This window comes from Mytilus californianus, unplaced genomic scaffold, assembly GCF_021869535.1.
Source record: "Mytilus californianus isolate M0D057914Y unplaced genomic scaffold, xbMytCali1.0.p SCAF_6, whole genome shotgun sequence".
NCBI classification, from domain to species: Eukaryota; Metazoa; Mollusca; class Bivalvia; order Mytilida; family Mytilidae; genus Mytilus; species Mytilus californianus.
Window position 1 is genome coordinate 117,876,933 of NW_026262712.1, and position 15,839 is coordinate 117,892,771.

Here is a 15,839-nt window from a genome sequence, read left to right on the forward strand (position 1 = left end):
TGCTTGTGTTGTTAGGGTAGTTTAACATCTTTTTTCTTTGATCATACCAGATATCTGCTGTGTAATGGCAGTCTGATGCTGATAGCTCACACCCCTAAATATGCCCTGATTATGGGAAGTTTGACATAATTCTAACCCATGAATTTGCTCAGATGCTTCGATGTAAAGGCAGTTTTCCATTTACCGGTACTGTAGATTCATTTATTTTCGTGGTTACCAATTTTCATGGATTGAGAAAAAAACATATTTTCGTGGATATTTGATTTCATGGTTTTGCAATAGTTTGTATACAAGCCTATATACAATATATACTGAGTTTTACTGTGCGTATTGCTATGTGTTTCTTTATTCTACATTGGCTAGAGGTATAGGGGGAGGGTTGAGATCTCACAAAACATGTTTAACCCCGCCACATTTTTGCGCCTGTCCCAAGTCCGGAGCCTCTGGCCTTTGCTAGTCTTGTATGTTTTTTAATTTTAGTTCCTTTATATGTTTTGGAGTTTAGTGTGATGTTCATTTTCACTGAACCAGTACACAACTTTATTTAGGGGCCAGCTGAGGACCACCTCCGGATGAGGGATTTTCCATTGGTGGCCTTCAGCTGTTATCTGCTCTTTGGTTGGGTTGTTGTCTCTTTGACATATTCCCCATTTCCATTCTCAATTTTATTCGTTAAACATTTAAATTTGTGGTTTCCCTATACCCACGAAATCAGTGAACATTGGTATCCCACGAATAATGATGAATTTACAGTATTACCACAACCAAACATTGTTAAATTGACTGATTCCATGTCAAGATTATGAATGTGTTTGACCTTACCTTTTATAAGTTTGACCTTGATAGCCTTGACGTCCATGAACATGCCTAGATTCCTGCTATGATGTTTCAGTATGGTGACTTTGTTCTTTCCAGTCCTTTTATCACATCTATTTAAAGATGTGTCCTTCCAGTCTGACCAGTAAATATGGTTACCTAAAATACCAAAATACAAGTGTCAAGTGTGTGTACGGATTTTGTTTCATGAATTTATTCACCAGTTCCCTTCTTTTCTAGATTGCATGTTTATTAATTCTTATCTTTTTAAGTAAAGATTGTACAATTGTTGATGTACTTTAATACTGGGATTTTATTTTAGTTCTAGTTGAATCTAAAATTGGAAAGAAATATATACTCATTGGCTTATGAATTTATGGATTCCATTAGTACCTGACAAATAAAAAATCAAAGAAACTCCTCCCTAATCAGTAAGCCTATCTGAAAATTGTAAGGAATCTAAAAGGACAGTTTATACTGCAGTTCTTACCAAGCAAACTCAGCCCAAACAAATGAGGTATGTCAGTTGATATGACAACCTCAGTACTTACCAAGCAAACTCAGCCCAAACAAATGAGGTATGTCAGTTGATATTACAACCTCTCTGTTTGAACTATCCAAGTTAGCTCTTTCAATTCTCTGTTTCTTAGCATCTCCCCAATAAATCTTCCTGTCTGCCAAATCTAATGCTAGTCCATTAGGCCATTGGATCTCACTGTCAATAAGAGTTTGTCTGTCTGTTCCATTATATCTTGACCTCTCTATTTTAGGTTGTTGACCCCAGTCAGACCAATATATAAATCTGAAATTAACACAATTCTATAGTTAGTATCAAACTTATACAAGCCAACAGACTCTATAAACAACAGTTCATAACTTCCAAAATTCCAAGAAACTACAAACAACTTTCACATCATAAATGCTTTGGGCTTAACATTCCACTTTTAAAAGTTTTCTAATTTAAACAAATCTTAACTTGATAAAATTAACATTTCCTTGTGAATTATTATAATACAAGTACTTTTGGAGTACTTTCATAAATGAATAATATAGTGTTATTAAATGGGTGTTTTCATATTAATCCTGTATTATGTTAAACAGGTTGAATTGGGTCGAGGTTAGCTGTATTCTCTCTAGGCTTATCCGAGGGCCAATACAGCTGATCAAGACCCAATACGACTGTACGAGGATTAATATGAAAACACCCATTTTATGACACCTTTAACCAATGACTTAAAATAACCACCAGCTGACTGACGATACACATGACTGTAGGAAGACTCATACTGGATCAATATGAACTATTTGGGTTAGTTATTATTTTCATGCAAGGAATGCCAAATAACCCTTAAAATGTGCGATGAATTACCCTTTTATTCAACGGTAAATAACCCTGGGAGCTTCTAGATTTTTACACAAGTTATCTCCCATCAAAATGATGTCACTGACGGATGTATACAAAATGGCAACGTCCAGGTAAGAAGTCTGTGGACTGGAGTGATGAAGAAACAAGTATTTGAAATCCATCTGGTGCCAAGGATACCTTTCACAAACGGCCCTTTTCAGGGCCACTAATATTTTCCAGAAAGAGTCTTCATTTATACATATGAGGCACTTTAAGTGACAAAAATATTCTCTGACGTAAGTGTTTTGACAATTTGTTACTACAGTTAAGACATATACAAGAGCTTCTTTAACATGTATTTTCAATGATTGGAAGAGCCCTTTGGTAAAATTAAACAAATGTGGCCCATTAGAAATGGTGCATTTCCAAGATATTCTATCCTATAAATTTCTCTCACTTCGGACTGCACCCTCAGAGAAATAATCTTTAACGGTTGACAATTCTGGATATTCACCCTTTTTACAGTCCATAACTGTATATTCTCAAAGAAAAAAATTGTATAACATATAAAAAATAACAACAACTCTAGCATCAAACTTGTTGAAATCTAATATTTCGTGTAATACACACATCAATTTTCTGACACCTTTTTGAACCTAAAACCGGAAGATAAAATCCTGTATTAAGACCACTAAAAATTCTGTATTGACCGTTTTTTCTTGTTTTAGACCTGTATTAACGACCAGTTCTCAGACACTTGAAATTGTATTAACTGGACAATTTATAATGTGTTTAAGACATTGGTTAATAAAATCTAGTTGTTCAATATGCTTATTTCTCACTTGGTCTACTGTAGTGTTCCTTAAATATTGCAGTTGTCTATACAGGACAGTAGTCTATACAGGACAGTTGTCTATACTATACAGGACAGTTGTCTATACAGGACAATTGTCTATACAGGACAGTTGTCTATACAGAGTTGTCTATACAGGACAGTCATCTATACAGGAAAGTTGTCTATATAGGACAGCAGTCTATACAGAACAGTTGTCTATACAGGACAGGGGTCTATACAGGACAGTCGTCTATACAAGACAGTCGTCTATACAGGACAGTTTTCTATATAGGACAGTTGTCTATATAGGACAGTTGTCTATACAGGACAGTTGTCTATACAGTACAGTTGTCTATACAGGACAGTTGTCTGTAAAGGACAGTCTTCTATATAGGAAAGTTTTCTATATAGGACAGTTGTCTATACAGGACAGTTGTCTATATAGGACAGTTGTCTATACAGATTAGTTGTTTATATAGGACTGTCATCTATACAGGACAGTTGTCTATGTAGGACAGTTGTCTGTATAGGACAGTCTTCTATATAGGAAAGTTTTCTATATAGGACACTTGTCTATACAGGACAGTTGTCTATATAGGACAGTTGTCTATACAGATTAGTTGTTTATATAGGACTGTCATCTAAACAGGACAGTTGTCTATATAGGACAGTCGTCTATGCAGGACAGTTGTCTATACAAGACAGATGTCTGCTATACTCACTTTTCGACTGGGTCTACTGCAATATCCCTTGGTTCATCAAGATCTTTAGACAGGATAGTAATTTGTTCAGTACCATTAAGATTTGCCTGTTCTATCTTATCTGAGCCTGTATCTGTCCAGAATAGCACTTTGTTGATCCAATCCACTGCTATACCATCAGATGATTTCACTTTGCTCGATATTATTTTCTGACCTTTGATAAGAAAATATTTGTCCTGGTATTATACAAATATGAGTAAAAATTTGTTCTCAAACGGTAATTTTTGTCTATAAAAAATTATAAATACTTATACTTTGACTTATTCAAACTGGCTGCAACAATTTGTAAATAAAATTTTTCAAATCAAACAGAACGTGAATTTTTTTTATATTTTGTGGACACTATTGATGTAAGCACATGGTAGATGACCAACTTTACAGGTGCAATTTGTTGTTTCAAGACTTTGAAAGTTTGTCTCCTTCTGAGTTACATTTACTTATAATAAAAAAACAAACTTTTTTAAGCATGTGGGACATACAGTTATATGTTTCTCTCAACAAACAAATGACCCTGGCTTTGATAACAATATAACTTCTACAACTGGACTACAATTTTACTATTACATATGGCTATATACCAGAAGAGATATTTGAAACCAAAGAAATTCTCTTATATGACTTGATTTATATCTATGGTAGAAGGCAAATGCTTTTCATGAGGAGAAATACTGGCTACCATTTTTTCACCAAAAAGTAATGTTAAAATTATTCTCATTTTTGTTCACAGTGTAAGAAAAGATGTGTAGTAGCAGGAAGGGGAGATAACTATTGTACCTGAACCATCCAGATAAGCTGCACTTATAGTGTTGAGATCCTGGTCACTCCAGTAGATCATGTTACTTATTGGGTTGTAATCAATAGCTATGATCTTCTTCACACCTTTCAGTGGTATTTTAACATCAGGATAGTTAGGCATGCTCAGTGCTATCTTCCTTAAGTACTGTCCTTGGGCATAAATCAGAACCTCCTCGCCTGAAATAAGTCAAATATGTCATTCATTGGTTATTGTAGAAACACTGTTGAAGACTGTACGTTACATGAATGACCTGAAGATGTCCTTGACCATTTCTGTACTGTGGATTCATTATTTTTGCAGTACACCAATTTTTGTGGAATTCATGGGTTTTTCTATATACTTATATGCAAACTTGGCAAAAGCCACAAAATCTAATATCCACGAAAATACAATTTTTTCTCAACCCACAAAAATAAACAGATCCACAGTATTTGTGTTCCTGGCTCCTTGACATGTAACCCAATTTACTAGTTCCTAATTCACATGTAACCCAATTTACTATTTCCTAATTCACCTGTAACCCAATTTACTAGTTCCTAATTCACCTGTAACCCAATTTACTAGTTCCTAATTCACCTGTAACCCAATTACTAGTTCCTAATTCACCTGTAACCCAATTTACTAGTTCCTAATTCACCTGTAACCTAATTTACCAGTTCCTTATTCACCTGTAACCCAATTTACTAGTTCCTAATTCACATGTAACCCAATTTACTAGTTCCTAATTCACCTGTAACCCAATTTACTAGTTCCTAATTCACCTGTAACCCAATTTACTAGTTCCTAATTCACCTGTAACCCAATTTACTAGTTCCTAATTCACCTGTAACCCAATTTACTAGTTCCTAATTCACCTGTAACCCAATTTACCAGTTCCTAATTCACCTGTAACCCAATTTACTAGTTCCTAATTCACTTGTAACCCAATTTACTAGTTCTGCAAATCACCATTTATTCATATAAACATGTAATAGATTCTGTTTCATTTAACAATCTGCTAATATTTATTTCTTAATATTAGTGTTCAATCAGAAATTTCACATAGCATCCTGGCACAAAGGAACATTTTCAATAGGATCATGATGCTAACAATTAAAGCATCATCATCAACAACAAAAAAAGAAACCTTTTGGGTACTTTCTTTTCAATAGGATCAGGATAAATATGCATGAAATTTTATGTCCGATTTCTTCAGTAACCTGACTACAACTATTTGTATCGTTTTTGTTTGATATAAAGAACTAGAACATGAATGTAGGTAAATTTTGTATTGAAATCAAGACCTTTGATAAAAAAAAAGAATTATTGTGTAATCTTTAAAAAAACTATTCAACACATTTCACTGTAGCCTTTTTTCTTTGATAAGAAAACTTATTATGTAATAGAATGGAAACTCTATCATCAGTCTGTCATCTTGTGTTTCATGTTCTGTCATTAAGATCACAAGTCTTCTCTCAACATAAACAGATTAAACTGTCTGTATTGTATAATAATGTTTAATCTTTATAAATCAGAAGAGAAACAAAAATATCATGAACAAGAGATCCTAAATGAAAGCTTATAACAGATGATTCATTACAATTTTTCTATTTGCCTTTTTTCTACTTTTTACATGTAAGTGTATTATCACTTATGCAAAATAAATATCTTTTATCATCAAAAGCGCAGATATTGGCAAATAAACCTGACAAAAATATGAGTGATTATTCTACCATACAGTCAACAGAAAAATGATACTGTATTATGTCATATACAACTACTCAAGATAATAACCAAAAGGGACATGATGGAGGTACTAAAAGCATTGCAAATCCTTTAAGATTTGTGTTCTCAACCCAGCCCCTACCTCATGCATTACGTCTTTATGCAAAAATTCAATCTGCCGATTACAGAAAAGCCATTACTAGCACACTGTATGATACCATGACAAATTATCACATTCTTGTTGCCATGGAAAATTACCAAGTTCTTGTTACCATGACAAATTACCAAGTTCTTGTTACCATGAAACTTACCACAGTTCAGTTCATCAGAAGAATCCCCGCAGTCATCAAATGTATTACATTTCTTTTCTAAGGAGATACATTTCTCATTGCCACAACTAAACTGTCCTGGACTGCACTGTATCTCTCCATTCATGGTTTCTAGGTAATGCAAAATATATGAGTGATACAACAAATAATTATAATAATAATAGTTGTCTGCTTTATCAAAATAATGTAAGTATAAATGACTAGGTCCATTTTCTAGTATGAGAAACCTCAAAAATCTTTTAAGATAAAAAATTAAAATAGAATGTGCACACTTCATGTCCTGTTAGAACCAATGCAAGTTCGTTTAGATTCTGTCAAACCATTTTTATTGAAGATTAACAAACTGTCATGAGCAGAAATAACTAAGTCAATAGTTTGCATTGTAAACCCCTAAAATTACAGTGCTACAGTTAGCACAAATATCAGTCTGCCTTCAGCCATTTGATTCAACAAAATTTTCCATTATGTAATAATTAAATTCATTATACAGTTGCCACAGTCAGATCTATGCATTGGGCACCGAGAAATTACCATCAGCCCCTAAAACCACAATTAAAGAGGATAAAGAAAATGGACTAAGATTTCTTTAGTTTGCTGCCATAGAATTTACAATATTCCCTTTCATCAATCATTTACACATTCTTAGTGAATAAATATAGTGAGTGGGTGGGATTAAGTATTCATTAGTGGGATGTTCTAACAACTTACCACACCCCTTTTCATCACTGTCATCAGAACAATCATCAACTCCATCACATCTTTTAGATCTGCTGATACAATGATCATTGTCACATCTGAACTGGTTAGGATTACAGGACAAAAAAGCTGAAAGATAGGAAAAATATCAACTGTCTTCATGAACCATAGCCGCTGTCTTCAATGACTGGCAAAAGCTGGTTCCTTCAATTTCATTGGTTAACATGATCATCTGAAAAAAATCTTATATCAGAAACAAACCAAATATTATTCAATCCAAGTTTGGTTGCAACTGTTCATGTGATTTCCGAAGGATTCTTTTTTATATCTGTACATACCAATTGATCTTATAAAGGAGGAAATCTGAATACCAAGTAGTCTTTTTGTATAACTAGACACTCTAACTCATCTTATTCGACAGAAGAGTGGGCTCCAAACTGAGGTTCTGACTACACTTCAGTTTAACTATTTCATCGGCAAATTCAGTCCCTAAAGGAATTCAACATGAATTTTGATCTAAAGTACAATCTAATGACTGTTAAGAAAGTAGAGGATTGGGTGAGTAGGATTGAATAACTTACTACAATTCTGTTCATCCATCAGGTTTGCACAGTCAGTAACTCCATCACAGACCCAGTCCATAGCTATGCAGGACCCATCACCACATACATACTCATCTGCTGAGCAGTCAGATTTATCTGACACTTCTGTGGAAAAAGTAAAAAAGTTATGATACACCAGGATAACTCTTTAATCAAAGTCTTAAAAAATCCAGTTCCCTTCATGGCTTCATTGTGTCGTAACTTTTCACACATTATTTTCTGCTGATATTATTTTTGAAAATTTTTCGTAACAATAACTCCTTACATCAATCAAAATAAGAGCATTATAGAGCTATTTGCAGGATTTTCTGTAGTATTGAATGTGACTCAAACATATTATCTTCCCAAAACACTCATTTATTTTCACTGTTGCAGAGCTATTCAGTAAGAAATTTATTGTTATGGAGTATAAGGCATTTCAATAGTAAGAATATTACCATAATTTGAAGATATTCCTAGCTAATATCTTATTCAAATTCCTCCAAACAATGTACCTTCTAGGGTGTGACCAGCTTTATAGTATATTTACCAATTATATTTAACCTATAATATGTGTTAAGGTTGTGGAAAAGACAGTAATGTTCTAGAAGATCTATAAATGATGAAAAGCATTTCCAAGAGTGGTAGGTTTGCCATTTTACATAGTTTTTGAATTGTTACAGTTTCTCATATCTATCCCATATTCTTTTTTAACAGACGAAACTAACAACAGACTTACCACAAAGTAATTCATCTTCACCAGACTTACAATCGTTTTTACCATCACATCTCATCTTCAGTGGAACACATGTAGAAGTTTGTAGACAGGTAAATTCATGTTTACTACAGAAGGCTTGCTGTTCATCTAAAATAATCATTTATAATTGACAATGTCAATCTGTATAAATTAAGAGTTTTTAACCTGAAAGAAAATCTTCCTTCAAAATTAACAAGGCAAATTTACTGTAATATAAATACAAGATGTACAAACTCAAGGTAATTTGTTTCCAGGTTTGGAGATGGAACAGTACTACCAAATATAGAATATGATCCTTATATTACTATTTTCATTGGCTGGAAAAGTAACTTATTATAGAATCATTCCCTTTTACTACCAGCCATGTTAGCTGGAATAGTAACAAACTACCTAGTAAAGAATTAAAACATCTCAGTTTTTACCAGCATTGCTAGCAGGAACATTAACTTACTACCTATTATAACATTATTTCCCCATCATTATCAGCTATGTAAGCTGGACCATTAACTTACTACAATTATCTTCATCACTACCATCAGAACAGTCCAGTATAGAGTTACACCTCCATTCTTTAGGTATACAGCTAGACTTGTCTTGACATTTAAACTGGTGTTCATTACATGTCACAGCTGAAATACATAGACATTTAAACTGGTGTTCATTACATGTCACAGCTGAAATACATAATTACTAGAACAACACCCGCGAAATCTCAGGCATTTAGAGCGTGGTTGAAAGTATGTAAACTGTTGTAGGATGAAATCTGTTATTTTTTTGTTTTCTATTAATTTCAATTATTTTCTCGTTTTTTTTTTTACACTATGAACATACATATACTTTAAATAAATTGTATTTGCTATTTACTATCAACTCCAAGTTTACTATTCACGGCGGTCACTGACATATTATATAGAGACTCTCTATATGATATAAGCTTGGAATTGATAGTAAATAGCAAATATACTTTATTTATAGTATATGTATGTTCATAGTGTAAAATAAAATGCTCCGCAGGGCGCAGCTTGATACGACCGCAGAGGTCGAACCCTGAACAGTTGGGGCAAGTATGGACACAACATTCAAGCTTGATACAGCTCTGAATTTGGATTGTGATTAAATATTTGACACAGCATAGGTTTCTGACACAGAATGAATGTGGTCTAAGAACTTAAAAATTTTAAATTGGACATTCACCTATTATGGTCCAATATCCAAAATCTAAATACATGGTTAGATTCAGCATATCAAAGAACCCCAAGAATTCAATTTTTGATGAAATCAAACAAAGTTTAATTTTGGACCCCGATTTGGACCAACTTGAAAACTGGGCCCATAATCAAAAATCTAAATACATGTTTAGATTCAGCATATCAAAGAACCCTAAAAATTCAATTTTTGTTAAAATCAAACTAAGTTTAATTTTGGACCCTTTGGACCTTAATGTAGACCAATTTGAAAACGGAACCAAAAATTAAGAATTTAAATACACGGTTAGATTCGGCATATCAAAGAACCCCAATAATTCAATTTTTGATGAAATCAAACAAAGTTAAATTTTGGACCCTTTAAACCTCAAAGTGGACAAAGTTGATAACGGGGCCCAAAAATCAAAAATCTAAATACATGGTTAGATTCAGCATATCAAAGAACCCCATATATTCAATTTTTGTTGAAATCAAACAAAGTTTAATTTTGGACCCCGATTTGGACCAACTTGAAAACTGGGCCCATAATCAAAAATCTAAATACATGTTTAGATTCAGCATATCAAAGAACCCTAAAAATTCAATTTTTGTTAAAATCAAACTAAGTTTAATTTTGGACCCTTTGGACCTTAATGTAGACCAATTTGAAAACGGAACCAAAAATTAAGAATTTAAATACACGGTTAGATTCGGCATATCAAAGAACCCCAATAATTCAATTTTTGATGAAATCAAACAAAGTTAAATTTTGGACCCTTTTGACCTCAATGTGGACAAAGTTGATAACGGGGCCCAAAAATCAAAAATCTAAATACATGGTTAGATTCAGCATATCAAAGAACCCCATATATTCAATTTTTGTTGAAATCAAACAAAGTTTAATTTTGGACCCCGATTTGGACCAACTTGAAAACTGGGCCCATAATCAAAAATCTAAATACATGTTTAGATTCAGCATATCAAAGAACCCTAAAAATTCAATTTTTGTTAAAATCAAACTAAGTTTAATTTTGGACCCTTTGGACCTTAATGTAGACCAATTTGAAAACGGAACCAAAAATTAAGAATCTAAATACACGGTTAGATTCAGCATATCAAAGAACCCCAATAATTCAATTTTTGATGAAATCAAACAAAGTTAAATTTTGGACCCTTTGGACCTCAATGTGGACCAATTTAAAAACGGGGCCCAAAATCCAAAAACTTAATACACGGTTAGATTCAGCATATTAAAGAACCCCAAGAATTCAAGAATAAAACCCCATTGAAATTGATCAAGAAATAAGCAATTTATACGAAGTATCTTCTTTTGCACAATACTGTGCAATTGAATATTTCTTGCTATTGCGCAATACTGTACAATTGACAATTTCTTGCTATTGCGCAATATTGTGCTATTGGATATTTCTTGCTATTGCGCAATACTGTGCAATTGAAGATTTCTTGCTATTGCGCAATACTGTGCAATTGAAGATTTCTTGCTATTGTGCAATACTGTGCAATTGAAAATTTCTTGCTATTGCACAATACTTATTAGATAATAATTTACACATCCTGTTTGGTGTGTATCTCCTACCATATCATTATTATTTGCTTTTAAATATTATTCAGAAATAACCAACTTAAAATGGAAAATTTTAAAAGAAAAAAAAAAGGAAAAAAAGAAAAAAAAAAAGAAAAAAAAAAATCCCCCCCCAAATTTTTTGAACCCCCTTATGATTCATCACCCCCAAACTCAATCCCAGCCTTCCCTTTGTGGTATGGTACCTTGCAGTACAATTTCAGAGAGATCCATACACTTGAACACAAGTTATTGTCTGGAAACTAGAAAAATGCTTATTTTTGGCCCCTTTTTGGCCCCCAATTCCTAAACGTTTCGGGCAATTACCCCCAAACTCAATTCCAGCTTTCCCTTTGTGATATGGAACCTTGTAGTACAATTTCAGAAATATCCAAACACTAACACACAAGTTATTGTCATGAAACTAAAAAAATGCTTGTTTTTGGCCCCTTTTTTGGCCCCTAATTCCTAAAATTTTGAGGCAATTACCCCCAAAATCAATTACAGCCTTTCCTTTTGTGATATGGAACCTTGTGGTACAATGTCAGAGAGATCCATACACTTACACACAAGTTATTGTCTGGAAGTTACAAAAATGCTTATTTTTGGCCCCTTTTTGGCCCCTAATTCCTTAACTGTTGGTACCATAACCCCCAAAATCAATCCCAACCTTCCTTTCGTGGTATTGAACCTTATGGTAAAATTTCATGGAGATCCATTCACTTAAACTAAAGTTAGAGTGCGAAAACCAATGTGTCTTCGGACGACGCCGGACGACGACGACGACGACGACGACGACGACGACGCCAACGTCATACCAATATACGACCAAAAAATTTTTAATTTTTGCGGTCGTATAAAAAAACAACGCGAAAATAATTGACCTGTCCCCAAGTACCTATGAAAATTATGTGTAATTTTACAGTCCTAAACGGAAGTCTTGTCTATGACTTAAAAGACCGTCCGATGACGGAAACAATATCCGGACGCCTTTATTTTCGTTTTCCTCCCAAAATAACCAAAACAGAATAATCATAAGCGATGATGACAAATGCGACTATGCATGGTACCTACAGGACACAGAGGCATGACGATTAATTTATTGTGGAAGGAAGAGAAGCGACACACAAAATAAGGTCTTCTCATTTAATGGCTATGAATGAAACAGGTTTATTTTCTTTAAATTTAATTTTACGTTCGTGAGAATTATACAAAACTGCAGAGAGATAATTTTTTCAAATGCAGTAACTACCAGTATATCAAATATAAACTGATACACTGAATCTGTTCTGAACCATATGGGCCATATGTGTGTTTGGTCTATACGCGTATGGTCATGACCATATGTGTATATAATTGTATGGTCCGGGTAATTAGTACTATGAATGTTGAAAAGTTACTTATACCATAAATTGCATAAGGTATGACCTTCCAGGTGTCAATAATTAAGAGTTTCTAAAAATGAAATTTTGACTTATTCAATATCATAAATATAAGTTGATTTTAATGTTACATGATTAATGAAATAAAGTGAATTTTACTCACAAGTAAAAATTATATATTTTCCTTAACCAAATGTCCTCTTTGGAAAATAACCTCCACAAATATATGAATGAACTGTTAAATGAGAGGTCAACTGTTTTACTCACAGGCACTTCGACATTGAACCCTCTTTTTCTTTATTTTTATGTTTAAATCTGATTTAAATAAATTAAAATTTCTTGAATTTTTTGTATCATAACAAGTTATTTAGTGTTCTTGCTCCTATTCATACAATCTAACAATAACAGTAGTTAATACTTCCTCTCCCTTTATTCTTATATGGAAAATAAAAAGAGAGGGAAAGCACATATTAACTACTGTTATTGTAAGATGTATGAATTGGATAAAGAACACATCAATTAAGCAAAATCAGTAGAAATTGGAAGATTTTTTTTTGAAAGAACTAAACACCAGGCCTTGCAGTCATGGAACTGTAGTGCACGATAATCACACTCAGACTCAAAAAATCAACCAATCAAATTGTTGGATATGGTTTTTTGAGCACACAATCTGTACTCTGAGTACCAAGTAAAGGGTTATGACCGAGGGCCCAGGGAAAAACGAAAAAAAAAAGTTCTTGCCTCATACGCCTGTGGTTTCACTTACAAACGAAAAGTTTCAACAATATAAAGGCACTTAAAATTGACTCCAGCGATTGGAAAATAACAGATACACTAAGATTCAGACAATATTTCAAAGATAAAGGATTTCAGTTAGTAACTTGTGCCTATTTTAGTTCAGAAAACAAGATGTGTGTTCCTGCTGCCAAACGAGTATATACTTGTATGGTCCGGCCCGTTAATTGCCAAATAAATATATACTCGTATGGTCCAGCCCGTTAATATCCAAATGTGTATATACTCGTATGGTCCAAATATTCATATGGTCTGGAACATATCCACAAGAACTTACATCTTTCATCTTTTCTAACTTTGTCATTCACAGCCTATGCAATTATGTCAAGTATATATCATTTTTTATCTTTACTTTATATGTTCTTTCTATGTTTTTTCTGTTTAAATATTTTACTGAATGTTTATTGAATATAAAAGGAAGTTTAATAATAATTTATTGGCTTTATTTTACACATTCATGTAAAATACAATGATAGTTTATCAAATTGGCATAGAATGTGGATGTATAAGACTAATAAGTCCAATGAAATACTAAGATATTTACAATATATAAAAGTAATCACACTTTTAACACATTCTTTGTCTTGACAGTGGTTGACAGGTTTTCAACACTCAGCTTAAAATCTCATGTATTACAGCAAGATAAAGACATTGCTTATTCAATGTTTCAGAACTTATGCACTCTGGGTAATACTTTCAAAAGTGTACACACGTGTTGTGATTGGTTAAAAAATGTATTGACAATAGTGGATTGTTCTAATTTCATTACATCTCTCAGATTCTTAAACTGCCAATTTATCAGTCCATTCACAATATAAACAGGATAAAAATGTTTACTATATGTAAAAGTGAACGGTTTTGCCATCCAAACTCTATTCTATCATCTCATATATGTAAGTGTCTTCACATTTCTCAAGAGATGCAAAGCTAACAATACAAGTGTCCAATCTTTATGAAAGTCTACCAAAAAAATAAGTGTACTTTTGCTACAAAGTTATGTGTGATATTATAACCATAATTATTAAGATAATATCAATGTAAGTTCTGTACACTAGAAATTAATTAAGACAGTTATTGATTCAAATCATCAAAAATTGACTGCAATTCAAAATTTATTAAAACTCTAACTGAACAATTCATGATCAGAATAAACATGTGAATTTTAATTAATTCACTCTAAACCAAGTTGCATTTTTTTTCAAACTAATCAAAACATCTGATTATGATGTTAATGTCTGAAATAACTCTATAATAGAAATTATGAAAGGTTTTATTGTCTAAATAAATCATGAAAAGAACTAATCTGAGTTGGATGTACACGAGACAACCTCAACATGACATGTAAGTATATAACTATTATATATCAAAGGGATAAGATATCTTATTGTACAGATTACCTACCACAGTTCCTTTCATCTTCTCCATGAGTACAGTCAGGGTCATGGTCACATTTCCAATGTTTGGGTATACAACTTCCATCACTGCACGGGAACTGATCAGTACTGCAGTTCTTTGAGGCTGAAATAAACACATCTTTTCATACAAACTGATTAGGTTCAACCCTTAGAGGCTGAAATAAACACAACATCATTTCATACAAACTGATTAGGTTTAATCCTTAAAGGCTGAAATATACACAACATTAATTCATACAAACTGGTTAGGTTCAATCCTTAAAGGCTGAAATAAACACAGCATCATTTCATACAAACTGATTAGGTTTAATCCTTAGAGGCTGAAATAAACACAACATCATTTCATACAAACTGATTAGGTTTAACCCTTAGAGGCTGAAATAAACACAACATCATTTCAAACAAACTGATTAGGTTCAATCCTTAAAGGCTGAAATAAACACAAAGAATTTGGTCTCTTGTGGAGAGTTGTCTCATTGGCAATCATACCACATCTTCTTTTTTATGATATATATACAAACATCATTTCATACAAACTGATTAGGTTCAACCCTTTAAGGCTGAAATATGCATAAAGAATCTTAAACATGTTAAAGGTAAATTTCTACTCAGCTTGGAAGTGAATGCGTGTTTATTCTCATAGCAGATCCAAACATATATTCTCAGAAAAGAGTTGGTGTAAGGAATCTTGTATACTCAGAGAGAGTACCAACAGTAACTGAGGACTGTTGTGCTATTTCGTGGAGGTCAGTTTTTATTGGTGGAGAAAGCCAGAGTGCCCAGAGAGGTCCACTGACCTTCACAGTAACTGAGGACAACTGAGATCAAGACTAAGATTACAGTAACAAGAATATGTGTCCA

At 33.1% G+C, this 15,839-nt stretch overlaps 1 protein-coding gene across 1 annotated transcript in view; it reads right to left on the reverse strand.

Moving 5' to 3' along the window:
• Nucleotides 1–15,839, reverse strand: part of LOC127704177 (low-density lipoprotein receptor-related protein 4-like) — an 81,656-nt gene that overhangs the window by 28,910 nt on the left and 36,907 nt on the right. The window contains exons 4-13 of the mRNA XM_052208066.1: nucleotides 14,965–15,081; nucleotides 9,133–9,249; nucleotides 8,603–8,728; nucleotides 7,864–7,989; nucleotides 7,295–7,411; nucleotides 6,569–6,697; nucleotides 4,532–4,729; nucleotides 3,719–3,911; nucleotides 1,368–1,618; nucleotides 823–975 (exon numbers count right to left, since the gene is read on the reverse strand). Of these exons, the coding sequence (XP_052064026.1) occupies nucleotides 823–975; nucleotides 1,368–1,618; nucleotides 3,719–3,911; nucleotides 4,532–4,729; nucleotides 6,569–6,697; nucleotides 7,295–7,411; nucleotides 7,864–7,989; nucleotides 8,603–8,728; nucleotides 9,133–9,249; nucleotides 14,965–15,081 (1,527 nt within the window). The remainder of the gene's footprint in view (nucleotides 1–822; nucleotides 976–1,367; nucleotides 1,619–3,718; nucleotides 3,912–4,531; nucleotides 4,730–6,568; nucleotides 6,698–7,294; nucleotides 7,412–7,863; nucleotides 7,990–8,602; nucleotides 8,729–9,132; nucleotides 9,250–14,964; nucleotides 15,082–15,839) is intronic.